At 51.5% G+C, this 26,428-nt stretch overlaps 2 protein-coding genes across 7 annotated transcripts; one reads left to right on the forward strand and one right to left on the reverse strand.

The window, feature by feature from the left end:
• Positions 1 to 1,252: 1,252 nt before the first annotated feature.
• Positions 1,253 to 19,357, forward strand: Pomt1 (protein O-mannosyltransferase 1). Of its 5 annotated transcripts, none has more exons than XM_021655969.2 (20): positions 1,253 to 1,399; positions 2,039 to 2,187; positions 4,552 to 4,658; positions 4,793 to 4,843; positions 5,885 to 6,031; positions 7,119 to 7,230; positions 7,705 to 7,770; positions 7,859 to 7,952; positions 8,214 to 8,369; positions 9,686 to 9,816; positions 10,200 to 10,295; positions 11,509 to 11,601; positions 12,602 to 12,698; positions 14,751 to 14,843; positions 15,061 to 15,181; positions 15,555 to 15,652; positions 16,172 to 16,285; positions 17,201 to 17,327; positions 18,049 to 18,226; positions 18,593 to 19,357. In XM_021655969.2, exons 1-20 carry the CDS (start codon positions 1,364 to 1,366, stop codon positions 18,765 to 18,767), a joined length of 2,241 nt encoding a protein of 746 aa, XP_021511644.1. In that variant the 5' UTR covers positions 1,253 to 1,363; the 3' UTR covers positions 18,768 to 19,357. The 5 variants fall into 5 exon arrangements, with proteins under 5 accessions (XP_021511644.1, XP_021511732.1, XP_060245898.1 ...); XM_021656057.2 differs by having other exon boundaries at positions 1,283 to 1,872; XM_060389915.1 differs by lacking the exon at positions 1,253 to 1,399 and adding an exon at positions 3,893 to 3,964 and having other exon boundaries at positions 2,065 to 2,187.
• Positions 19,355 to 26,168, reverse strand: Uck1 (uridine-cytidine kinase 1). Of its 2 annotated transcripts, none has more exons than XM_021656141.2 (7): positions 25,967 to 26,166; positions 25,639 to 25,798; positions 24,706 to 24,802; positions 24,424 to 24,566; positions 24,239 to 24,333; positions 21,218 to 21,266; positions 19,355 to 20,613 (listed from the first exon to the last, which is right to left on the reverse strand). In XM_021656141.2, exons 1-7 carry the CDS (start codon positions 26,072 to 26,074, stop codon positions 20,432 to 20,434), a joined length of 834 nt encoding a protein of 277 aa, XP_021511816.1. In that variant the 5' UTR covers positions 26,075 to 26,166; the 3' UTR covers positions 19,355 to 20,431. The 2 variants fall into 2 exon arrangements, with proteins under 2 accessions (XP_021511816.1, XP_060245901.1); XM_060389918.1 differs by having other exon boundaries at positions 20,474 to 20,613; positions 21,218 to 21,301; positions 25,967 to 26,168.
• Between the last annotated feature and the right edge of the window lie 260 nt (positions 26,169 to 26,428).

Raw genomic sequence — 26,428 nt, forward strand, 5'->3', positions numbered from 1 at the left:
TTCAGTCCCCCTCCCCCTTTATCCTTTCTCTCCTGTCTATTGTTAGAGGGTGAAACCAAGGCTGTGGGGGACAAAGGGTGGGGAAAAGAACCCACAAAGTAGCAAAGACAAGCTACAAAAGACTGCACTGTACTTCTGTGAAAGAGTAAGCTAGGCCTGGTGCTAGAAAGGGTAAAAGGGGTTCTGATGGGTTCAGGCAGTCCTACTTGACTGTGCCATCACCCAGGTGTGTAACCTTGATACAGGACTGTGGCTCTCAGACACAAGCTTCTTATTTACTAAATGTCCTTTGTTAACCCTATCTACTGAAGTGGGGTGGTGTGTATTCAGCAGTCACTGGTGAGCATAGTGAGTTCTAGGCCACTCAGCATTACATAGAGAGGCCTTGTCTCAAAAAGAAAAAAAAAAGAACAGGCAGGGAGGGATCTGGACAGTAGCATCTGTCGCCTCTTATAGCCATATCCATAGCTCTGGGGTCCTGCAGGCAGGACAAGGGCCTCCTGAGGCTGAGTGCCTACTGGCTGTCCTGGAGCACCAACATGGCTTACAGGCTCAGCCTACGTTTCTGGGGCCCAAAGAGCTCGCTCTCCGAAGGTTCAGCGCCCTTTCTCCGCATGAACTTGAGCAGAACACTGTTATGGATAAACTAGGAATAATTCCCTGCATTCTTCAGTTAATTATTTTATGTGTGCCTGCCCAGTGCCTGAAGGGCCATCCTCTGTCTGATCCCCTGGCACTGGCACTGCAGGTACAGATGGTTGTGAGCTATCATGTGGGCGTTGGGAATCAAACCAAGGTCCTCTTCAAGAGCCATCAGTGTTCTTAACGACTGGGCGACCTTCAGCCCCCTTTGCTACAGTCTCAAGCGGATGTCATCCAATGCTGAACTAACTTGTCAAAAAATGAATTTTGGCAAAACAAAAGACGCCCGGTTCTAGATCTGGGGTTAATAGTTCAGTCGGTAAAGGCGGGGCCCATTGCTAAGCGTGAGGACCTCCGAGAACCCCCCTAAACAGGTATGCTTGTCTTATCCGTGCTGGAGAGGCAGCGGCAGTAGAATCAGAAATTCAAGGCTACGGTCGGCTACACAGTGAGTCTGAGACGCTGCTGGGGAGAGCTGAGAAAGAAATGAGCACTTAAGCCCGCTCAGGCAACGACGGAGCCGCCTCCCATCTTCTCGCCAGCTGACCCGCTGCGCACGCGCGCCGCCTACCTCCGTGCTCCTGCTGCGCACGCGCGCCGCTGACTGAGGAGCCCGCGCAGGAACAACTAGTTGAGCGTCGATCGGTGGGCGGTGCGGATTACCTAGCGGCCTCGCCCCCAACGGTCGAGCCAGCCAGGCGGTTCGCAGGCGTGTCTCCACATGGGGAGAGGCTCGGCGGCTCTCGGAGAAACACTAGTAGGTTTTGGAGTGTCAGATTCGGGAGCCCTGCTGGGGCCCGAGATCCGGCTCGGGGGCGACGCGCTAGGGTCGGTGGATGTTCCGGTCCTGCCTGAGCAAGGGAGGTTCCGCGGCGGCCTCCAGATGGAAGAGCTGGGGTGGGCAGAGCCGTAAAGAAAGAAGGGGCGCGGGTCAACTCCAGGAGCAGAGGCATGTCCCCGGGAGAGGACGGGAAGGAAGGTCTATCCAGGTCACTGAACTGTGACGGTACCCAGAGCTCACCAGAGTAGGGGTTAGTTTTCAGCCACACTGGGAAGGCACAGGAGAGGCCACATCATTCGTTAGCAGCCGTGCTGCTAGCAAGTGCCGGCAAGTGTTTATAGAATGACTTGTAGAAGTGCGTGAATGTCCAGTTCTGAGATTGCTGAGTCCATCCCTCAAATGTTTTCGTGGGGACCCTATGCTTGAACACAACAGTAATTCTCCAACAGGTATGTTCTGGAAGAGTCCTTCTGACTTTATTAACCCACTAGGCTGTAATTCTTCCTGGGTGCATCGCGGGGCCAGGCTGCTTTAGGATCCTTGTAGCCTCTTTTGAATCTTTCCTCGCTGCTATCCATTTACTTTTAATGGTACAGTTCGACCCCTCTTTTCCAGGGTGTCCTCCCAACCTTTTTCTGCAAAATGTTGAGATTTTTGAAGCGGCCTCTGGTGGTGACTGCTGAGATCAATTTGAACTTGGTGGCCCTGACTGGCCTGGGACTGCTTACCCGACTCTGGCAACTCGCCTACCCTCGGGCTGTGGTGTAAGTAGAGATGGGAGGAGGGTGTACGATCCAAGAGGCGTCGTACTTAGTGATCTGAAGAACCTTATTATGAATACATTGAAAAGGGGAGAGGAATTTGGACATCCATTCCTCTTGGTGGATGTTTTAGCAGTGTGTTGCTACAACGTATAGAATGACTGTGTGTGTCTGATTTATTGGAATAGCCTGTAGGCTTCAGTCCAGCTAATCCAACAATAGCTGGCTGTGAATGAAAGTTCAAGAATTCAGTAGTTGCTTGATCCACAAAGCTGGATACCTCAGCTGGTCTTCAGCATACACTGGATTCCCAGAGAAGCAGGCTGTAATGTCTGTGGAGGCATGGATGTGCTAGCAAGGCGAGGGCAAGCAGGCAAAGAGCAAAAGCTTCCTCCTTCGGTGTCCTTAAATAGACTTCCAGCAGAATGTATGGCCCAGATTAAAGGCATCTTCCCATCTCCAAGGGCCAGACTAAAAGTGCCCTCACCTACCTCAAAGCAAGCAAAGGACCTCTTACAGGTGTGCCCTCAGTTTCTGGATTGTAGTTCATTCCACGTGTAGCCAGGGTGACTACCAAGAGTAGCCAGCACCAGCAGTATGGTTGTGGGACCTGTTTGTCCCCCAGAACAGCCCCTGTAGTGTGTACCTTTTAGGTCTTATTCAGTAGGACTGTAGTAAGAAAAGTGTGATCTGTCAGGGGAAGAAATTGTAGTTTCTGGCCTTAATTTTCCTTCTAAAGTTGAAACATAGAGGTTTGGTGATTTGGAAGGGAGTCTGGTTTTGTTCATAAGGGGAAACATACTGTTATTATTGAGAGGGTGTTTATTAACTAACACAGGCATTCTGTTTTGTTATAGATGTCAAATATATACACAAATAGAATAATGATCCATCTGTCAATTACCCGGCATCAATAGCCCCCTTATAGTAGATTAGCTTGAAGCAAATCCTAAGACATTATATTTCATTTATGATTAATTCAATATACACTTCTGGAGGGTGAAAATTATTTTTAATAGTGTGTGTGTGTGTATTTCTGTTTGTCTATATATCTGCCTGTCTGTGTGCATGTGTCTTCAAACCCAGAGGAGGGTGTCAGATCTTCTGGAGCTGAAGATACAGGTCTTTGAGAGCTACTTGGCTTGAGTGCTGGGAAACAAAAGCTTGTGTCCACAAAAGCAGCACATGCCTTAACCACTGAGCCATATCTCCAGCCCCAAGAAGAGGATTCTCTAACACAAAAAATCACATAACCATGGTAGCGTTGTCATGCCTAAGAACTGACATCATCAGTCTCTCCTCACCCGAAAACGCTTTAGTGCAGCTCTCGCTTTCATGTTTGCAGCCCTTTCATCAGATCTCCGGTTCTCCCCCACACTGAAGCTGTAGAAATGTCCTAGTGTTGGTGAGAGTGTGAGGCGGGATTAGCCTCAAGACTCATGAGGCTGTTCGGTAGCTTGGGCAGTACGTGCCCAAATCAAAAGCTGTGGGAGGGCTGGCAAAATGCTCAGTAGCTAAAGCACTTGCCAGACACGTGTGAGGACCAGAGTTCAGATCCTAAGCACTCACTCAGATGTCATGTGGGCATTGCGCCCAGCTGTAATCCCAGTGTACTGCCAGCTCAGTCAAGGAAGCTCTAGAGCAGGCTAGCTAGACATACTAGCGAAATAGCAAGCTGCAAACTGAATGAGGGATCCTGTCTCAATAGATAAAGTGGAGAGTGATCCAGGAACACACTGGATGTCAACCTTAAGCCTGCATACATGCTCGGCACACACAGGTATGAGCCCCCATGCACATATGTATCCTCACACACATGAACATGCATACACATAACTGCCTGTGTATCACATACGTACATGCAAGGAAGAAAAATCTAGAGAAAGAAATAGGCTCTGCACAAGGCAGACGTCCCGAGCACACACTGGGCCTGGGGAGTTTCCCGCCATGCTCCTGTAGGTTAAATGATGCTGTGTATATCTTAGTCTTGGGGGTCAGAACACAGTTGGAGCAAAGGATCTGACGCTGGTTCTTCACTGAAGTCAGCTGGAAACATGAGGTTTTATTCTCCTGCCTTTGTTTACAATTAAGATATCTAGGGGTCTGGACACATGGTTCAGCAGTTAGGAGCACTGGCAGCTCTTGCAAAGGATGGGGTTCAGTTCCCGGCATCTCCTTGGGCCTCACAGCTGCCTGCCTCTAACTCTAGTTCCAGAGGCTCTGATGCCCTCTTCTGCCTTCTGTGGGCACTGCACCTGTATGGTATATAGACATGCATGCAGGCAAAATACTCATACACAAAAAAATCAATACTTTTTTAAAGCTTAAATAACTGTTAAGGATCTGGGTTTTTGTGTTTGTTTGTAGTTTTGATGAGGTGTATTATGGGCAGTACATTTCCTTTTACATGAAGCGCATCTTCTTTCTGGATGACAGTGGACCACCATTTGGCCACATGCTGCTGGCCTTAGGAGGTAGGTAAGAGAAACAGTCATTTCCTTTCAGGCCCAGAAATATATTACACTTATCAATTAAATTTTCTCAAGGGCAGAAATCATGTCTAGTTTTCTTACCCTGTTTGGTCCATATTTCAAATTTTTTGTTTTAGGTTATTTAGGAGGATTTGACGGTAACTTTTTGTGGAACCGAATTGGAGCAGGTAAGCATTTTAACTTTCCTTATTAATCTGCACATGAAAAAAATGGCGACATGATGCCTTTCATAAGAACCTACAGTTGCCTTTTGCTAATCTGAACCACGTTATAGTTGGTTATTTGGGTACAAGTGAACATCTTTTGAAAACTCTGGTTAAAGGGGCTGGAAAGATGACTCAGCAACTAAGACACTGATTCTTCTTCCAGAGGACCAGGATTTGATTTCCAGCACCCACACAGTGGTTCACAACCATCTGTAACTCCAGGTCTTGGGCTTTGATACCATCTTTTGGCCAGGCATATACAGTCATATATACAGACAAAACACCCATATATATAAAATATAAAAATTAAAATTAAAAAGAAGGAAAAATCTGGTTAAAAAGTTGTGTTTTGTGATTATAATTATTTTGTCCCTGGCTCTTGGTACATGTATCCTGTGGTATTTGATAGCCACTGTATTTTATATTTATAAACTTTGTATATGGCCACAACATGTTCAGAGCTTCTTGGGGTAAATATACTAAGTCACCATTAACTTCAGAATCCTTACTCATCATTCCTATGCTTGGTGAGAGCTGGTCCTTTGACTGGAAAGCCTATTTCAAAGCAGTTTGGGTATGTGGTAGTTTATGTTTAGTCCTAGCTACTCAGGGAAACTGAGGCAGGCAGATCACTTGAACTCAGGAATTTGAGACCCTAACTGTTTTTGTTCCCTGAGACAGGGTCTCACAAGGTAGTTTTGGCTGGCTTGGAGCTCACTATGTAGACCAGGCTGGCCTTGAGCTCACATCACAGCTATCCTCCTACCTCTGCTTCTCAAGTGTTGGGATTTACAGTGTACATCACCATACCCATTGGTGAGGCCCTGTCTCTAAAAACCACCCATCACAAAAATGCCAAAGCTGGTTTTAAGCCTTTACCCCAAGTTTGCACCCTCAGTTGCTCATATGCCTCCCAGTTTTATAAAGTCGCATCTCAGAGTCTGTGAGCTGCCGAGTGTCACTGTGCATGCTCTCAGCTCTGCCTTGTCACTCCCTTTCCAGAATACAGTAGCAATGTGCCTGTGTGGTCCTTGCGCCTGCTGCCCGCCCTTGCTGGTGCCCTGTCGGTACCCATGGCTTATCAGATAGTGTTGGAGCTCCACTTCTCCCACTGCACTGCCATGGGAGCTGCCCTGTTGATGCTCATTGGTAAGCCTGGGGTCCCTGCCTGCCTGCCAGAGTACGGGAAAAAGCAAGCACTCAGCAGGAGGGTGGTACCTGGTGCTGATGAGTGTGCTCCCTAGTGAACACACCTGCTTCATCCAGATTCCATACTTGCCTCCACTTCTGGGCTGCCCTCTTTGATGTAGGATGGATGGACTGGGAGGTCAAACTCTTTTCCGAAATGGATGTGTGGCCATGATGGCATATTAAAGGTGGGGGCTGCCAGACAGTGTTCAAGGGCATATAGACACATGATGGCACACACGTTCACACAAATATACACACGTATACATACATGTTGGGGATGTAGCACAGTGATTGGGCACTGGCCTAGCATTTATGAGGCCCTGGGTTCATCCCCAGTGTCAAAGCAAAAATATCCCATGATAGTTCTTGCTGGGCCTGTAATCCCAGCACTTGGAATCCTGAGACAGTAGAAGCTTAATTTGAGGTCAGCCTAGGCTAATATCAAGAGTTTGTCTCAAAATTTTTTTCAAAACTTCCTTCTGCACCAACTAAGAAAAGGGTTTTTTTGTTTTGTTTTGTTTTGTTTTCCCCCTTGGGGACTGGGGAGGTAGCTCAAAGGTTAAGAGCATTTGCTGGTCTTGTAGAGACCTGAGTTTAGTTCCTAGCTTCCAAATGGTGGCATATAACCATTCAGGACTCCAGTTCATGCCCTCTTTTGACTTCCACAGGCACCACGCACTTACATGGTACACACACACACACACACACACACGCACGCGCAGGCAGAACACGTACACACGTGTAAAATAAATAACTCTTAAGAGAAGTTTTTTTTCTCTTGTTCCCTTAACAAGACAGTAAAGTAACTGCCATTTTCCTTGTATTAAGGGATGTAGGAAAACCAGAAATGACTTAACATATACAGCAAGCTAGGTGGAGGCTTTATGCAAAAATACCCATCTTAGTATAGGTGGGGACTGGCCTCCTCAGAGCGATTCTCCGCCCGGTCTCTGTGGAGAGAGGGCTGTCTGCAGCTCCTGCGACTGGCTCTGTATTCATAGCAGCCTCTGCAGCTCAGTCCTGACAGCTGTTTTTCTCTTAACAGAAAATGCCCTGATCACTCAGTCCAGGCTCATGTTGTTGGAATCGATATTGATATTTTTTAATCTCCTGGCCATGCTGTCCTATCTGAAGTTCTTCAACTCCCAAGCACACAGGTATGAAAAGTGAGACAGGCCTTTCTGCTTAGGAGGAAAAGGGATTCCACATTGGTTTTTTTTTCCTTTGTGTTTTAGACAGGGTCTGGCGTGGAGCCCTAGATGGCAGCCATCCCTCCTCCTCAGCCTCCAGAGTGCTGGGGTTCCAGGGGGATACTGCACCTTGCTCTGGGGAACATCTAGTGTATTTTACCTTGAGGAGTTGCTTGCAGAATGCTTTTCGGTTACCTAATCCTTCAGGTTGTCCCTTAGCTCACGGTTTTATAACTTTGTCCTTTTTAAACTGTAACCCACAGTAATTTTTTTTTTCTTGACAAAAAGAAAAGTTCTTCTGAGACCCACACGGGAGGGAAGGTGGGGTTCTTTTTATTGTGGCTGGTGCCTAGTAGGCCTGGCCAACTTAAAGACTGCTCAGAGAAGCACATGCCGTCCCCGACCTGAAAATGCCTCCTTGTCCTTCTGTTTTTACCATAGCCCTTTCTCGCTGCACTGGTGGCTGTGGCTAATGCTGACCGGGATCTCTTGTTCCTGTGCAGTTGGGTGAGTTAGCGCCTCTGACTTGGACAGTACTCTTCCTGTCTGTGGGCTATCTATCGTCTAACCTCATTTCAAACCTGTCTTTTTTCAGAGTTAAATACATGGGCATCTTTACCTACTTGCTGGTGCTCAGCATTGCAGCTGTCCATGCCTGGAACCTGATTGGAGACCAGACCTTGTCAAACGTAGGTGGTCGTGCCAGTGCCACACGAGCCTGGAGTGCTTGGGGCTGGGGGTGCGAAGCTGTCCTAGGGAGTAGTTGGCTTCAAGAGGTGGGTCCTCGAAGCTTCAGGAAGAGGTGGGAGAGGGCCAGCTCGCCTGTGAGCGTCACTAGCGTTTGCATGGGAGGTGGTGCTTCTCAGTGACTTTCCCCAAGCCTGCAGGCAGCGTCTGGAAACGTCATGCTGCTCTGCAGACGGAAGACCTTTCCTCTCTTCGCCTGGCAGATTCGCGTGTTCAGTCACTTACTCGCCAGAGTGGTGGCTCTGGTGATCACCCCAGTTCTCCTGTACTTACTGTTCTTCTATGTCCACTTAATGCTGCTCTACCGCTCTGGGCCCCACGACCAAATTATGTCCAGCGCCTTCCAAGCCAGCTTGGAGGTAAGAGACATGATGTCCAGGTTACTTCAGAACAAAGGTGGTCACGGGCTCAGAGTTTCTGTCTAAGCAGTGTCAGATCCGGCCCTGGTGGAACTTGGATCCCTCGGAAGAAAGAGGGAGGTGGGTTGCCACAGGTCAGGGCAACCCTGGGCTCCATAGCAAGACTTTGTTTTAAAAAGCCAAATAAATGAGAAGATAATAAGTAGATAAATAGATTACAAATGAAGTGCCAAGTGAGCTATGCGGGAAAGATCAAGGAATGAAACAGCCAGGCTGGAGAGATGGCTGTACTTCCAAAAGTCCTGAGTTCAATTACCAACAACAACATGGTGGCTCACAACCGTATGAGATCTGGTGCCCTCTTTTGGCATGCAGTGCACGCATGCAGGCAGACTACTGTATAAATAATAATTAAAATATATAAAACAATTTAAAAAATGAGATAGCCATATTGGGGATTTTTGTTGTTGTTGGGTTTTTGTTTTTGTTTTTTCAAGAAATGGATTCTCTGTGTAGCCCTGGCTGTCCTGAACTCCCTCGTAGGCCAGGCGGGCCTCGAACATAAAGATCCGCCTGCCTCTGCCTCCCGAGCGCTGAGATTAAAGGTGTGTGGCACCGCCACCCTACCCGTGTTGTTGCCTTTAAAGGAATTCTGCAATCCTGGTTGTGCATTAATGCCTCATGAGCTAGACAAGCCTGGAGGGCATTGCACTAACTGCAGACACACGCGGGCTGAGCCTCCAGTCAGCGTGTCCAGATCTCCAGATTGTCCTGAGAGCTTGTATGACACTCAGACGGCTGCAGATTACAGAGCATTTTGCATTTTGGACTTTCAGATTGTGGGTGGCCTTGAGTCCCCCAAAACTGGAACAGTTCTGGTTTCAAATTTTCAGATAAAGAGTACTGACCCCTAAAATGTACCACGTGTGGTTGGTGAGGGGTGCAGCCTTGAGCAGGCCTGTTCATGTACCCTGGCTCTGCTGATGGCCACACCTGTTCTCTTTTCCTCAGCTCTCAGACACAGTTGCCTGCCCCTCCCAGGATAGACAACTTATAAAAGGAATCTGTGGTGGAACAGTCACCTGAATACCTGGCCAGAGAACACACATCTACCTCAGATTTGTAGTTCAGTAGGACCCAAGTCTATGAGAGTTAGTCACAACTAATTATAAGACTATATGGTCTTGGTCTGATGAGCTGGCTCCACAGTAAAGGACATGCCACTAAGCCTGACACCATTCTCCATCTTGGGATCCATGGGTTAGAAGGGTGGTTAGTCTCTTGAGCTCACCTGAGACCTTTTCTATTTGTCTTAGGGAGGGCTAGCTCGCATCACCCAAGGCCAGCCCCTGGAGGTGGCCTATGGCTCCCAGGTCACTCTGAGGAACGTCTTTGGCAAACCCTTGCCCTGCTGGCTGCATTCCCACCAGAACACCTATCCCATGATGTAAGGAAAGTGACCATTTTAATTTGCAATCACGAATGTTTTGCTTTCTCCCAGTTTGCTGATGCTAAGAGGTGTCACTTGCTGTGACTGAGTTTAGAGAGACAGCGTCACAGGGCTCCGGGCCCAGGCTCATGACTTTGTGGGTATCCGCTGTGAAACACTGGGAGGGCTATGGAATGCCATGGCCATGCCCCCTCCAGTGGCCTCTGAGCAGCTCTGCCTGGCAGTGTCTTTTCAATGTTCTCTGGCTCATGGGACAAGACTCTGTATTGTGGGGTGACACGTCCTGCTGGGTGGTCTCTGTAGAAATCTAGGGGGCACGGAGCAGCCTGTGGGTCTCGGCTGCCCACTTCAGGTGCTTTCTTTGTTGACATCTCCCACAGATATGAGAATGGCCGTGGCAGCTCCCACCAGCAACAGGTCACCTGTTACCCCTTCAAAGACATCAATAACTGGTGGATCATCAAGGACCCTGGGAGGTGAGTGTGGCTCCATGAGAGCTCACCACCCAGCATGACTAGACAGGTCCTTCTGCTGAGTCCTAGGCTCTTTTTCATGAGTGCTCCCTGGCCAGTGACCTCATTCAGCCTTGGAGCTGGATTATCTGCTGTGAGCCAGTAAGGTGAGGCCAGGGCCTGGTCCAGGTCCTCAGTGACCTCCCTTAGGAGTTGTAACAGGGTCCAAGGTGGCTCCAGAGTCCTTCTTTACACCTGCTTCCCTCAAGAGGGCTTTGTGGGAGCTTCTCTGCACTCATCCTGTGTCTAGACCTAAGGAGTCTGCCTTTAAATGAGATTCTCCCCTTTTTGCCAACATTCAGCTTCCATCTTTCACGCCCATTCCAGTATTGGCAGCCTCTAAGAGGCCTTACACTAGGTACTTTCCTATCCGTACCTTCCTGAGTGTCCTTGGTCTCTAGAATCTAGAGACTCCTCCCATAAATTCCAGTGGCACCCTTATGATCGCCAGGCCCTCGGCCATCTCTGCACTCACCCTTATTGCCAGGAAGGTGAAGGCTGGATCCTTGGGGAGGCCACCAAGACCAGTCCATCTAAAGGTGTGCCCTCCTCTCCTCCCACTTCTCCCCTGCTGTCCTGTGTCCATCCTAGCACTAGCCCAGTGCTGGGCACTTGGGAAGTTCTAAGGGTTAGGATGCCTTTTCTGTTTGGTTAGTTTGGTGTGTTTTATTTGCCTTTTTCCTGTTTTGTTTGTTTGAGACAGCATCTCTGCTTACAGCCAAGCCTTGCCTCAAACTCTCAATCCTCTTGCCTCAGCCTTCCGAGTGCTGGGATTACAGGCATGCTTCACCTCATCCAGCTTGATAGGCTCTGAATTTTTTTTTTTTTTTTTTTTTTGGAGGTATGAAAAAAAAGAGTATGCTCTATGCTGTCAACATAAGGTTTTTGGTTTTGTTTTGTTTTGTTTTTGGCAGTTAGTGTATTCTTCATAGACAAGTGTGACAATGACAACTGGAGTCACATTTAACAATTTGAAGAGAGACCGTAGGTTGAGAAGAGTTAAATGAAACATAAGTGCTTTGATTCTATAGAAAGCCACTTCACTCAGGGTACGTACACTGGGGGTGTACACTCCCCAGTGTTTGCAGGGAGATCTTGGACAAGCCTTGGCATTTGGCATCCCAGAGAGCTTGTAGTAAGAGGGCTGAGTGTCACTCTGACATTGCTGTTTTCCTAGACACCAGTTGGTGGTAAACAACCCTCCCAGGCCTGTACGACATGGAGACATTGTACAGCTCGTTCACGGCATGACCAACCGCCTCCTTAACACGTGAGTGCTCCCCGTGCTTGCTCTGTCGGGGTCTGTTTCACACCCTCCACCCCAACCACAGCCTGTGTCCTTCATCCTGACTTCCCACCTCCATCTCACTCCCTTGGCCACATAGTGGGCTTCACCATGTCTCTGCCCGCAGTCCTCTCTCCAGTGACTCCCTCAGCCCTCCTGAGGCTCCTAGTGGCCCTGACTTGTGCCACCCCTATTCCTTGGCCTCCCTGCTAGTGCTGAAGTAAGCAAACAGCAGCTTGGCTTCCACACTCACTTCCTGCTAGGATGTTCCTAAGGCCACCTTAACAGAAACCCTGCCTGGACACTGTCCCTCCGATTTACTTTTTATTCTGACACTCGTTCTGTCTAGTAGTCCAGCATCCACAGCACTGGCATGTTGCTGTCAAGGGCTGCACAGACTGCTCCCTGCTGGGCCTCTTGGGGTGCCTGGTGCATCCTGTAATGATCTGAGTCCTGCCTGAGTAGACTGCAGATAACAGGCTGCTTCTGGACACTGAGGCTGAACCACACAAAGCAGCCTGCTTTCCCAGCATGAGACCACTCTGCATTTGCTGGCCCAGGGCCGACAGCACTACTTTTCTGAGTTCTGCCAGGCCAGTGTCACACCAGAACCAGGTCTTAGATGTATACTTTCAGTCCCTGTGATAGCCATTCTGTTCTCTGAGATTTGCTTCATCTGTTCAAAAAGTGAATGACACCCATCCAATTGTCTGACATCAACTCTGGAAACACACAGTCAAGACAATTTCTCATAGATACGCCAACAAGACAGTCTGACCTGGGCAGTCCCTCAGTTGAGACCCTGTTCTCAGATGACTCTAGGCTGTGTCATGTTGACCGTGAGAGTCCAGCTCGGAGTGGCCTACATTACTGGATGTGTGGCCTCTGGTTGCTGCCTTTCCAGCCGGCTTCCCCAGCCTCAGCAGGCAGAGCCAGCTTTTCTCCTTAAGGACCCTTGAAGGAGCAGCTCTGCTCTGTCTTCCAGGCACGATGTTGCAGCCCCACTGAGTCCCCATACTCAGGAAGTCTCCTGCTACATTGACTATAACATCTCCATGCCTGCACAAAACCTCTGGAAGCTGGTGAGTTCTGTGTGGAGTGCTGGGCTGAGTGCAGCAGAGCCTTATGGCTGTCAGTGGAGACACCTGATTTCTACCTCAGAGCACCCACATGCCTCTCTGGGTAATGGATTCAAATGTAAAGTAGGATAGGGAGCTTTTATTTACAAAGCAAATCTGAGATGTTCCCATGGGGAGCAGTCACTTCATCAGGTCTAGAGTCCTCTGGTGCTTCAGGGATGGATTGGGAAAGTTCCAAATGCTATGTCTGTCCTGTGAGGACCTTTGGGGTCAAGGGCTGTTCCAGCTGGAGGTGCTTTCTGGACTGTTCATTGTGTCACCCTCTGTTCTAGTTTCATTCTGTGGCTGTGCCAAATACCATGACCGAAAACAACTTAGTGGAGGAAAGGGTTAGTCTACAGTCCATCCCTGTGGGATGGGAGGGCAGGAACTCAAGCAGGAACCTATTCCTAGCTCACTCCCAGATTCATGCTGAGCTAGCTCTCATGTACAGTCCAGGATCACTTGCCCAGGGAATGGTGCCACCCACAGTGGCTGGGCCCTTCTCCATTATGTCACAGTGAAGGTCACTCCCTCATGGATATGCCAACAGGACAGGCTGAACTGGGCAGTCCGTCAGTTAAGACTCCCTTCTCAGATGCCTCTAGGCTGTGTCACGTTGATGATTAAAGCTCATTAAGACACCTTTCCACCATAAACGTGGCCTCCAGCCACTCCTGGAGACCCAGGGGAAGCCTCTTAGCCAATTCTCAGCCATGGTTAATAGGAGCACAAGCAGTTTTCTGGTGGAGGGGCTTGGCCATCAGAGTGAGATTTTACTGAGGCAGCGTCCTGGTGATGGTTACTTGTTCCCCTTGCAAAGTCAGGTTTCCTGGGAAAGTTGCTGGGCAGAAAGGGTCCTGTTACTGAGCCCACAGACTGAGTACTAAACAGCTGCAGGCCTGGGGTCATTTCCAAGGCCGAGAGATCATACTGGCCTAGCTTCTGATAGGATGCAACCTTCCTGATTCCTGAGTTTCTCTCCCATTTTGGACCTCCCTAGAGTACCATGCCAGTTTGATACTGTGTCCCTTGACGGTTTCCTCCTCAAAGCTCTTATCCACGAGGACTGATTTTCTTAGGCACATTCGACCCATCTTTGCCCGGTTTCACCTGCTCTGTGCTGCACAGATTCATGGCCATTTCCATTCTGTTCTCCAGCCTTTCCTGAGTGGCCTTGCCTGATGAAAATCCTGTGCTGTGCCCCTTCTCATGGGAAGCTCTCTCAGTAGAAATGGCACCAAGTCTCACTATCTCAGGAGGAATGGCACAGAGTCTCACTGACCTCCCTGCCACCTTGCTACTAATGGCTCCATTGCTGATCCCTTCCCCTGCCCACTTCCTGGCAGCCCTTTGAGTACCACTTGCTACAAGTCAAATAGAGTTTCCAGAAAGGGGAGCAGGCCTCAGGAGTGGTACCTGGTCCAGGATGTCTTTCCCTGCTCAGCCTCTTGAAATCTGTGGTTCTCATCAAGAGTCATCATTAAGGCATATCAGGCTGTAACACTGGGGCCAGGACCCTCCCCAGCCAGTCTCAGAGGTGGTGTGACCTCTAGAGCTACCTTACACTGGCTAGATAAAGTCTAGGAAACGTCCCTGTTTTGGCCTACAGTTCTGTGTCCTCTTGTGACTTTTGAGTCCCTGTGGGAGGTGCCTTTCCTGCAGCCTCAGACAGGTTGGCTCAAGTGCTGTATTATGAGGGTATTTGGGGGTCATGGAGAGTCCCTGGCACTGAAGTGGAGGACTAGCATCGCGTGCAGCCTTTGCTTCAGAGCTCTTTACCACAGGCGGGACCCACCTTGATTTCCTAGCTGTGTGACTGGTCTCCTCTCGGGCGAAAAGTGATGGGTGTCTGGTCTCTAGGTTGATATTTGAGGTGGTCTGAAGGGATGTGTATCCGACTAGACATGTGTAGGCTTATACCTGTTCGTGGTGCTGGGGACGGAGCAGAGGGCCTCCTGAATACTAGGCAAGTGCGCCACTGCCACCCCAGGCTGACAAGATCTGCTTCTGCAGGACATTGTGAACAGAGAGTCCAGCCAAGATACCTGGAAGACTATCTTGTCGGAAGTGCGTTTCGTGCATGTGAACACGTCTGCCATCTTGAAGGTGAAGGGCAGCTCCTAGTCAGCCTGGCCTCCCCAACCCCCTCCCAGAGCTGTTCAGGCCTATGCTCACGTAGGCTAGCCAGTGATGAAAGTCTCCTGTGTTTATAGTACACACGGGGGCCAGAATCCTAGGAAGACCCCGGGCAGGGATCTGCTGACACAGCAGACGGGGCTAGCCATCTTCCTGTTCTGCTTATTATCTTTCTTGGTTTTGCTAGTTGAGCGGGGCCCACCTCCCTGACTGGGGCTTTCGGCAGTTGGAGGTGGTTGGGGAGAAGTTGTCACAAGGCTACCACGAGAGCATGGTGTGGAATGTGGAGGAACACCGGTATGGCACAAGTGAGTCATTCAAGCTCAGGGTCATGGGCATCTGGTTGTCTCTGTGGATCTCGTGGCACTCAGAGAAATACCAAAACAACACTTGATGTGGAGGGACCTAACCCCCTCCATTCTGTTTGGCAGAGTCCCTCACACTGATCCATGATTACGTGAGGTGTGTGTGCTGAGGGCATGTGGGGAGGCTGGGGGAGCAGCAAATCATGCATCCCAGAGGACACTAGTCCTGGCTTGGCAGAGGAGTTTGGGGTGTGGGAACCAGGGGAGTGGTGCAGTGTGGTTAGGCGTCCCTGTGGGTTATGGGGAAGGGTTGGTGGCAGCCTCTGTCCTCAGCTCTTCAGCCTCACTGTGTCTCTTCCTTGGTGTCCACTGTCAGGCCAGGAGCAGAAGGACAGGGAGCTGGAGCTGCACTCCCCTACTCAGTTTGATATCAGCAAGAACCTCAGCTTCATGGCCCGATTCTCGGAACTGCAGGTGACAAGTGACTGGAGGGACGCCCGTACTTGCTCAGTGGGAGCTGATTTCTACCCAGAAGGCACTCTGTGCTGCTGAGCACTCAAGTTTAAAGTCCTTCAACCTGTAGCAGAATGAGTGTCTCTCTGGTCTCAAGACCCCATAGACCTGCCCCCAGTAGAGTTGGGGACAAGGTAGCTCTGCATCAGTTTGACATTGCATAAAGCTAGGGGATCTTAAGGCTTTCCATCAGGTCAAAATGGGCTCCAGTCAACTAGCAGAGCCCTTGGCAAGTAAAGCAGAGACTCGGGGCCCATGGCATGACTCCTGTCACAGCAGAGCAGATGCAGAATCCATAGAGTCAGACCCCCCAAGCCAACAGCCCAGGTTCACGTGTTGGGCCCCTACCTGCAGCCCTTGCCAAAGGAACTTAAGCTTTGGTAGGTCATAGACAAGGGACAGCAATTTAGTCACACACAATGACATCATGGCAGCTGGAGGCATGATCATGCCCTGCAGCCTGTGCTCTCTTCTATGCAGTGGAAGATGCTGACACTGAAGAATGAGGACTTAGAGCACAAGTACAGCTCCACCCCGCTGGAGTGGGTCACCCTGGACACCAACATTGCCTATTGGCTGCATCCCAGGACCAGTGTAAGCAAGCATGTGTGAATCCCAGTCAACTTTCTGTAGGTGTCCTGCGCTTCTCCAAAGCAAAGGCTAAGCACTTGCTTTTCTTTGGACATGGGGCAGCCCAAGGCCTGGACTACTCATTGTCAAAGAGCAAGGCCTCCCTCTCATGCTGCCTGTTGAACAAATCCCATAAGCATTTGCAGAGGCCCACTGTTTTCTATCCCTGGTAGGCAGTTTGTTTTTGTTTTGTTTTTACAGTGTTTTCCCTGCGGCACCCAGCTGCTCAGCGGGCCAGTGCTCTGGTGTTGCCACTTGCCACAGTAGAATGGAAGCAAGCAGGGCAGCATGGGGTTGCACAGAGGCAGTGTTGGGCACATGCCCACTGCGGAAACACTAAGACCTCCCCAGCACCCATATCTAATGGAAGTGAGGGCAGTCACTAGAATGTGAAAGCACACAGTGCAAGTCCAGGGCTGTCCCACAGCTGTGCGTGTGTGTACATGTGTGTACTTAGATCCTCTTTCTGGGTGTGACCTCCTGTGAGTAGCCTTGTTGTTAAAAGAATCCCAAGCCAGGCATAGTGGCACACATTTGTAAGCTCAGCTCAGGAGGCTGAGACAGGGATGGTCGTTTGAGGCCAGACTGGGCAAGGAGACAATCTCAGCTGCTTGACCTCAGTGGCAGTGTATGCTCAGCATGCACGGAGCTCTGGATCCACGCCCAGCGCCCCGAATCTCCGTTACTCTGAGTTGTCAGTTTTAGCAAACAGAACATTTGTGCTTCTCAAGAAGAGTGGCACTGGGAACAGGTGCATCCAGGTTTGTGACGGGCTAGAGCGTTCCAGACATGCCTGTGTGGTTTTGAACTCTCTTGTGGCCATTGCCCTCCACTTGGAGTGAGGGGCAGGTCATGACCCCTGACTGCCTGTGCTTTCAGGCCCAGATCCACTTGCTTGGAAATATCGTGATCTGGGCTTCAGCCAGCCTTGCCACAGTGGCCTACACCCTACTCTTCTTCTGGTACCTGCTCCGCCGGCGAAGGAGAATCTGTGACCTCCCTGAGGGTTAGTAACTCCTCACTGGGTCTCCTCCCTGAGGGTTAGTGTCTCCTGCACGTGCATAGGTGGCAGCCAGCTTATGACCCGAGGCCCTGGGGCCCCTGCTTTTGCAGGTAAGGTCGCTGTATATAACCTGTGGCAGTTAAGATCCACACTACAACTGAGACTTCTTTAGCAGAGAGCAGCCCAGGAAACAAGAGCCTTAGTTCCGGGTTGCCTGCATGCACCAGAAACGCTGGATGAGGCACAGCCGCCAGCAAGAGACTTAGGGACAATGGTTGTGAGCAGCCGGCAGACAGCTGGAAAGAAACAGCCCTGGAAAGAAAACAGCACCAGCCCCCAAAAGCTGCTTGAAGCAGTATAGCTCCATTGCCCTGTGGCCTCTGTTCATCCCAGGAAACATGGTTCCTTCTTCCTATTGACTTTTGCTACAGTTTTGGGCTGGTCACAGACATAATTCCTTTGTGGCTGCCTGAGGAGCTGAGCAGAATTCTGCGTTGAGAGCAACCTGGCCACCTTACACCGGTCAGGAGCTGAGACTGGCAGGGACCTCCCAGGGCGGGTCCACTCTCACCCTGCCCTGGGAGGAATCATCAGTGTCCTCCATCAGTCCAGTTGGCCCTGGGGTTGGGTGAGGTGCTGAGGACAGTATGTGAGTCAAGAACCTTAGGAATGTGCCCGAGGCAGCCCAGTGGCGGTGCTGCTCTGAGGTAACACCTTCCCACAGATGCCTGGTCCCACTGGGTGCTGGCTGGAGCCCTGTGTACTGGTGGTTGGGCGCTCAACTACCTGCCCTTCTTCCTCATGGAGAGGATGCTCTTCCTCTACCACTACCTTCCGGCACTCACCTTCCAGATCCTGCTGCTCCCGATCATCCTGCAGCACATCAGCGACCACCTGTGCAGGTGCGGGCACAGTGGGCCTTAGAGCTGTGAAACTGGGGAGAGGCTTAACAGCACCCTAGGGCGGCGGCAGCTCACTGCCTAGACGTGGTAGGCTGTGGCAGAGAGAAAGCTTTGGGTTGGAGCAGAGGGTGTTGATATGGACGACGTAAGCACACGTCTGGCCTTGTGGGTAGAGCCATGGCAAAGAAAGCAGCAGTGATGAGGGTCATGTGCAGTGTGTCCAGGCAGGCAAGGGCAGGGGCGGGGTGCACAGAAGCAGGTCTAAGAGACACCCAGCGAAGTCCACAGGAGTCAGCAGGCAGTAACAGATTCCTGGGGGATGACCAGGAGGGATGCTGTAACCTTGCCCTGCCCTGCTGCCCGCAGGTCTCAGCTGCAGAGGAAGGTCTTCAGTGCCCTGGTTGTAGCATGGTATTCCTCCGCATGCCACGTGTCCAACACGTTGCGCCCACTAACCTATGGGGACACACCACTGTCACCAGGCGAGCTCCGGGCCCTTCGCTGGAAAGACAGCTGGGACATTCTGATCCGAAAGTACTAGAGAACAGAAGGATGGAAGACAAGCACGCAGAACAGAATCTCGAACACCTGTTTGTCTCCCACCAGCAGAGGCCTCGGCAGGCAGGACTAGCTGGGTCCAGGAAAGACTCCACGGATTAATTCCGATTTCACCTGAAGAGACCTGTCCACTGGTTCCACGTCTGAATTGATTTATTCCTCTTCACAGTGAAGAACGTGCCCTGCCACAGCATCACCCCTGAGGCCCAACTCTGACCAAGCCAGTGTTTGAGCTGCCAATATAGGAACCACCAAGGCAGGCAGGAACACTCGGCCAGTAAAGGAGTGGACGGGTCAGGAGCCTCAGCCTCGCCCCAGGTGGGCCTACCAATGGGGTCTTAGCCCTGCCTTTCACAAGGCCTGCAGTGTGCAGGCATGGCTGCCCTTTGTAAAGCCTGCTTGGGAATCTGACAGTCGTTAACAAGACAGACACCTCACTGATCGGATTCTAAAAACTGTCCTGGGAGACTTAAACAAGCACCTTCACCTAACTTCCACAGCTAATGTCATCCATACACTTCCTTGCCTTTAATTTGTTTTTCCTAATGAAAATAAAAAAGAACAGATGAATAATTTTTAAGTATCATTTATTGATTTTCTCTCCAAAGGGATTTCAGTTCAACAAAACCAATACAGCACTAACAGAAACCAGCCCCTGAGCTCAATACAGCTCAGCTGTTGTCATGAGTGGGAACCACAGTTGTATTTAACAAGAAATGCGAAGTGGCCATGGCAATAGCAAAGGACACTTTTCCAAAAGGGGCCCTCCTGGGGGGGAGGGGGGAGAGACAAACTTGACAACACAGAAGGGACCATTTGTAAAGCCACGAGCTTTGGGTTCGGCGTGCATGATGCTGGCTGGCAGCCAGTTTTTAGGCAGCCACGCTCACCTGACTGCACTCCAGTTCTCCCCTGGCTGGAGACAGTCTGTCCTGACATGCTAGCCTTGAACTGGACCCAAGTGGCTTGTACACAGACAGGCCCTTGGGCTAGGCTTCCCGCAGAATTGTGGAGATGGTTTTAGCCACAAGAGACCTGATAGCCTGCCCGCATCTACCCCTCCATCCAGGTCCCAGGGTACCCAGAAGTCCCTACATCAAGCGTGATGCTGCTTGAGTCATGGGAGTAGACCTTACCGTTCCTGCCTCAGGCTCTTCAGAGTAGACCGTGGCCCAGTGGTGAGTTGTAAAACTCAGTTCATGGGTCACAAACAGCCCACCACAAAACAAATAAGGATATCTAACGAATCTTCAAACTTTACTTCTGCAACATGTACACGAACCACATCACACTGGGAAGCTCTTCACTGTGGCTCACTACCAACACAGGCCAGCCAGCGCTTGGCTGTCTCCTCAGTGGCCCCATGTGTAGCCTGCCTCCCTCTGGAGGCTGGCACCATGGGCTTACTGTGCAGTGTGGGCACTTCTGAGTGATCCAGAGACCTACTGGCCTCCTCCACTAAGAGGAAGAGGAGGACACCGGAATGCTGTCAGCATGAGTCTGCCCTCCCAAGCAAGGAAGGCCTTGGTCCTGTTGCCACCCTAGATCACGCTGATAGGAATCCCTGACTGTGCTTTTAGGAGACAGTGGCTGTCCCTAGCCAGACCCTTATTCAGGGGTCTGCGGGGAAGCTGCGTATGGTGGTCCTCAGTGGGGTCTGCTGCTAGACTCCAGGTGTGAGCGCTTGCCAGTGGCCAGCACCCCAGGGTGATCTCCTGGCTCAGGGAATGTCCTCTTGTAGTTGCGCCCGTTGGGCCCTCCCCGGTGCCGCTTGCACAGGTCGCCGTTGAGAATGTCCTGGATGTGCTGCACAATCAGGTTGATGGCAACTGCGGTGGGACACGGGGAATGCTCAGCATGCCCACTCCTGGCAGCCTTGCGGCCTGCCCTCTCCCCGACCCTGCAAACACTCATTGTGCGGGAAAGCCACTGTGCCTTCCTGCCTCGCCGCAGTCCTCGCCGGCCTGCCCGTCCACCTGCCCACCCCATGCCTCAGCAAAGAAGACACGTAATGGAACTCCCTAGCTTTGTCTGCTGTGCGGGCACATGTTGACTGTCCTGATAAAAAACACATCTCAACAGCCTGGCAGGCCCTGTCTAAAACCAGGTTTTAGGTTACAAACAGCCCACCACAAAACAAATAAAGAAATCTAACTTAAATTAACTTGTGCAATGTGTACACGCACATCACGCTGTGGCCCGCTGTCAACACCAGGCTAGCCAATGCCTGCGCGTTTCCTCAGCTGTCCCAGAGTGTGTGTCCTGCACCCCTCTGGAAGCCAGCAGCTCTTACATGCTTGGAAAGTTACACATGAACCTGTGGCCCAGATAAACAGCAACAGGACCCATGCACACACTTGGGAGCCTTGGCAGCCAAACAAGGAGATGGCAGTCTCTGCTTCACGGCTTGGGAGGGGGCTGGGGTTTTCTTACCCATATTGTCAACCCCTCGAGGGATGATCACATCAGCATACTTCTTGGTCTGAAAGACAGAGAGGAGTCTCTTGAGTCTGTTTCCTGTAGAAGATGAAGGCAGAGTGCACTGGTATGTCAGGGTCCCACTGTGCTTGCCCCATCACAGTCTAACTGCTGGCCAAGGCCGGTGTGACACCGCCCACAGTTCCTGGCCTCTCAAATTAGGACTGAAGTCTGCACATGTCCTATCGGAGTGAGCATGAGAGGACAAGAGCTGTGCCGGGCATGGGCCCTCCACGGAGACATACATGATACCCCCAACACACCTGCCACCCATGTGCTCTCACCACTGACTTCTTCTAACGGCAGGGACAGTCTCCAGCACACACTGAGGAATGCTGAGAGAAAGATGCTGCTGAGGCAACATGGTTGAACCAGGCAAAGCCCAAAGCTGAGAGCACTCTGTGGACCCGGGGAGGGTCCCGATGCTGCCGACCTGTCCCTGTTTGGGACAAAGAGGCCTGTCTCCTGCGACAGACAGGTTGCTGAAGGCAGTAGAAACCTCTTCCATGAAGGGGAAGTGCAGACCTGAGAACTTCCTCTTCATACTACAGTGGAAGTTTGGGTTTCTTTAAAGACTCAGTTCTGTTATGTAAATAGGTTTTTGTTTTAATCCCATGGGACTGCCTTAGTCTGTCCACAGCTGAGAATCGCCTCATGCAGGGTGTGGTCTTTGCCAGCTGCTGTTAGTTCAATTCTGAGGACTTGGAGGGTAGAAATATGAGAGCCCGAAGAGAAAAGGGGTAGCAGCTTGGGGAGAGACAGAAGACAACGCTTTGAAGAAAGAAGACTGTTTGCTGAATTTGCTGGTTGCCTGGACTGCTGGATAAACTGACAAATGAGATTGGTATTGCCCCCAAAAGAACCCAATGACCCTACCCAGGTGGAAGAAGTAAAGAGGTCAATGTCCCCGTTCCCTTTTAATCTTCTTTCTCTCTTACCTAGGGTTGGGGGGTTGGAAGGGAAATAGAAACTTTAGGAACCCCAAATAAAAGAGTTTAAAACAGCGCCTACAGGCATCCACTTTGGCAGTATCTCCAGGTGAGGTGAAGAGAGGCTGAAACCCACTCCCCTTCCTACCAGCCTGGAGAACGCTTCTGCAGGGCTGACTGGCTTACACGATGGGGGCAGAGCTGAGGCAGGGAACTCTGGGGAGGGCAGCAGCAGCACAAGCCTCAGGGAAGAGGTGCAGCTGCCTCTGCTCGGGCACTGGCAGGGTGCATGGCCCAGGGGTTTGCTGCCTACTCACCACCTACTGGGCAAAAGGCACCAAGAGACTGCACAGCCTGTGCTTCACACAAGGACTTTCTAGAAACTTCAGAGAGCACAAGAAGTGTTAAAGAAAAAAAAACTTTTACCCAGGTGTGATCGTCCACTTTTTTTTTTTTTTGGATGGGGGACAGGTTCAACACAGGGTTTCTCTATGTAACAGCCCTGGCAGTCACTCTGTAGACCAGGCTGGCCTTGAGATCCACCTGTCTCTGCCTCCTGACTGCTAGGATTAAAGGTGCGTGTCACTACCACCTGGCAGTGGCCGTGTACCTTAATCCCAGCAGCAGGAAGGCAGTTTTGAGTAGCAGCATTTGGGACTGACTTATCCTGTCTTGCTAGTCCTGGTCCCTTTACTACTTGGGACAGGGGGCGGGAGGGGGCACATGGGAGGTCTCTCCATTTATCTCTGGTTTGCCTGGAATATACTGTGTAGAATAAACTGGCCTTGAACACACAGAGATCTCCATCCTCTGAGCTCTGGAATTAAAAGCATGCACAACCATGCCTGGCTTTCACTTTCACCTTTAAGGGAGAAAATTCTGGGGGCTGAAGAGCTGGCGTGGCAGCTAAGAGCATTTGCTGCTCAGTTCCGTCCCCAGAACCCCCATCAGGCAGCTCACAACCACCTGTAACTCCAGCTCCAGGAAATCCAATACTCTCTGGTTTCCATGAACACACACATGCACATACACAACACACACAAATACACTTTTTTTTTTTTAAAGAGGCAAAATATTATGCTTCTCTTTAAATCACTCCAATTTGGTCCTGAGTGTGATAGCTTACACTTAAAAATCCCAGCACTCAGGATACTAAATGTACAAGACTACCATGAGTTCAGGGCCAGCCTGGGCTACAATCCCGAGCTCCCAACCACCTCACTCCTGTAGAGGTGACCTTCATTCCCATGGTATTAAAGTGTGTCTCTGTAATTCTATTGTTAATTGCTGAACCTGCAGTAAACTAAATGCTAACAGATTCTGGTATTATTATTATTATTATTGAAGGCCCCTCTCAATGCTCTGTAAAAATCGTGCTCTATCATTTCTGATTGGTTAATAAAGAGCTGACCAGGCAGGAGAGTTAAGGCAGGACCTGCAATCCTGGTGGGGGTCCCAGCTGGTGGTGGGGAGGCCTCCAGACCATGAGGAGTTGCCATGAGGACAAAGGATCGGCATGGATCCTGCCATGGAGCAGGATCGGCAAGGGCAAGACTAGAGGACATGTAAAGGGCACATGGTTGGGAAACAGTCCAGACCAGCATGAGTATCTGCCCAGCTATAGTGCTTTAGAGCTTATTAATAAATGCAACAGGTCTCCGCCTCATTTGGGAGCTAGAGTGGGTGTAGAAAAAAAAAAACAAAACAACCTTTAATTCTACATAGTCCCTCCCTGAACTGGGTAGAGCCACAAGTTCACCTCTAACTCCTGAAACGTAAGATGGAAAAAACACAGAAGACTCCTAATATGAATCAGCAGGGATCTTAGAACCTGGACCAGAGCAGCCCAGAGGATGGGCCCAGGAGAACAATCAAGTCCTCACAGAGAGGCTCCAAGGAGAGAGCAAGACACACAGGCCAGGCTTGGGAAGGAACAGCCAATGCAAGGGCATCGGGGTCTTAAGCTGAGACAAAGGCGAACCGCGCAGCCAGGGAGAGGTGGGCAGAGCGGGGACCCACTCCCTGCTGGAATGGTAAGGCGGTATACCGGCAGGCAGAACTCCTCGAAGGCTGGCTTCACAAAGGTGGTGTACTGCGTCAGAATCTGCTCCACGTCTCTTCCTCGCTGCACGTCCCGGAGAACTGCAGTAACAGGAGCAAGATACCAGCCCAAGCCCCTCCCAGGGAGCCCTGGGAGACCCCAGCCCCAGCCAGGGACCCGGAGGCCCTTACCTCTTCGAGACAGCCTAACGTCAGAGTCTGTGTCCACAAAGAGGCGCAGGTGGAACATGTCCCGGATCTCCTGAGTGTAGAACACCAAGATGCCCTCGAATAGAACCACGTCAGCTGGGTAGACCACCGTGGTCTCCGGCAACCTGCCAGAGAGAGGCCGGGCTAGGGCCTGCTTGATGGCCCACTCGAGTAACAAGGGCCCAGACTGGGGTGGAATCCACCTCAAGCCTGTGTGTGTAGACAGGCCTATGTCACTGGCCCCCGTGGGAACTACCTGCTTACCTTGAGTGGGTCACGAAATCATAGGTGGGAACCTCGACAGTTTTGCCTTCAACAATGTTTTTCAGAGTCCTGTGCATCAGGTCATTATCAAAAGCATCTACAAAACAGAAAAAGGTCAGAATACCCAGCCGCCCCAGTGCAGCAGACAGAAGAAAACTACCTCTGCCCTAGGGTCAGCATGGCTGGGGGTCAGCACGGCTGAGAGCCAGGGATGCCAAGGACCCCAAAGCACACCACAGGATTCCACCAGAAACTGGAACAAAGACTTTTTGACTGGCCAGCACAGAGGGAAAGAGATGACTTGGGCCTCTGCTCCACTCTGTATCTGGGAAGTGGCAGTTAACGCTGCTGTCCTCTGACCTTCCTGTGTCCCTAGGAAGCTTAAACCTAGGAACCACAGGCACCTTCCAGACCAGGACCCAGCTCCAAGGCCTGGGCCCGGATCAGTCCCTGCACAGCTCGGGAGCAGTAGGGTGGACAAAGGACCCCTCAGCAGCAAGGTGCAGGGACGAGATTTCAATGCATGGAGAAGTGATCCTGAAGACCCCTCTGCTACCTCCTTCCCAAGTGGCTCTAGCCAAAGTCTTGAATCACTCCAGGCCCACAGAATTAGCAAGTCCTCCTAACCTAACGGGCTCACTGCCAAGGGACATGAGGGCAGAGCTTCACGGTGCATCCCAAGCAGTCCCCACCCTGGCGGCTGGCATCTCGCAGTCCTGTCTGTACAACCTCGGTCTACCCCACACACATTCCTGGAGTGCCTCCCTTGGCAGCCTGCCTCCCACAAACATCTCTGACGGCCCTGGTCCAGCAGTCTGCATTCACAAGTACCTCTCTATCTGTCTGGCAGTTTGCAATCCCTGTTAGAGGACCCCCACATCGCAGCCGTCTACCCTCCACCCCCACCTCTCCCGACGAGCTTTCTGCATGTACCTGGGTGGTCGAAATTGTACTGTCCCTTCAAGGCCTTGGCCTTCTGCTCGGCCGTCAGAACCTTATAGAAGCAGTCCTGGCTCAGGATGACCAACTTGCGCTGCCGGCGGTCCACTTCGTTCTGTCCCAGCAGCTCCATGATCTTCTCACATACTGTTGACTGGGGACAGAGAGTGCTGGGAGTAAGTGGGCTTGCGCAGTGACCCGCCGGCCCCTAGGGGCCGTCCCCTGGCTGCTAGCAACAGGTGCCGCGGCTGGGCGGGAGGCAATGGCGTCCCGACCAGTGGCCCGACAGTCCCTCCGCGAGGCCCGGGCGCAGGCCGCTCACCTTGCCGCTAGCAGTGCCGCCGCTCACGCCAATGAGGAACGGCCGCGGCTGGGGACGATCGGCCTCGGGCGGCGCGCTCTCACAGCCGCCGCCTCCCGCCGAAGCCATGTCGAGCGCACAGGCCCTACATCCACCGACTCTGCCGGCTCCCGCCGGGACGCCAGGGCCGACGCCGTGAGCGGCACTTCCGGGGCCGCGGGCGCATGCGCGCAGGCGGTGCGGCACAAGGCGCCAGGGCCCTGAAGAGCCTAGGAGGTTCCCGAACGACCCCGGTTACCTGGAGGCGGGGCTTGGTTGGGGCTCCACCTCCCGCCGAGCCGCACACACTAGCATTGACTACACGCCCCGGCCACAGTCTCCAGCTCACGCACGCGAGACCACCCTCCATTTCCCCAGCACAGCCGTGATCCTGTCACCCACACGGCCAGGGCCTTCCCTGTTTAGGTCATCGGTGCCTCCTGC

This window comes from Meriones unguiculatus, chromosome 8 (genome assembly GCF_030254825.1).
Source record: "Meriones unguiculatus strain TT.TT164.6M chromosome 8, Bangor_MerUng_6.1, whole genome shotgun sequence".
Taxonomy (NCBI): domain Eukaryota; kingdom Metazoa; phylum Chordata; class Mammalia; order Rodentia; family Muridae; genus Meriones; species Meriones unguiculatus.

Coding starts and splice junctions, on each gene's coding strand:
- Pomt1 (XM_021655969.2), top strand. CDS start 1,364: ATGGGGAGAGGCTCGGCGGCTCTCGGAGAAACACTA. Junction 16,286..17,200: donor GGCTGCATCCCAGGACCAGT/GTAAGCAAGCAT, acceptor CTGTGCTTTCAG/GCCCAGATCCACTTGCTTGG. Junction 17,328..18,048: donor AATCTGTGACCTCCCTGAGG/GTTAGTAACTCC, acceptor ACCTTCCCACAG/ATGCCTGGTCCCACTGGGTG.
- Uck1 (XM_021656141.2), bottom strand. CDS start 26,074: ATGGCTTCGGCGGGAGGCGGCGGCTGTGAGAGCGCGCCGCCCGAGGCC. Junction 24,803..25,638: donor GTACAATTTCGACCACCCAG/GTACATGCAGAA, acceptor TCTGTTTTGTAG/ATGCTTTTGATAATGACCTG. Junction 20,614..21,217: donor TCGAGGGGTTGACAATATGG/GTAAGAAAACCC, acceptor GTCCCACCGCAG/TTGCCATCAACCTGATTGTG.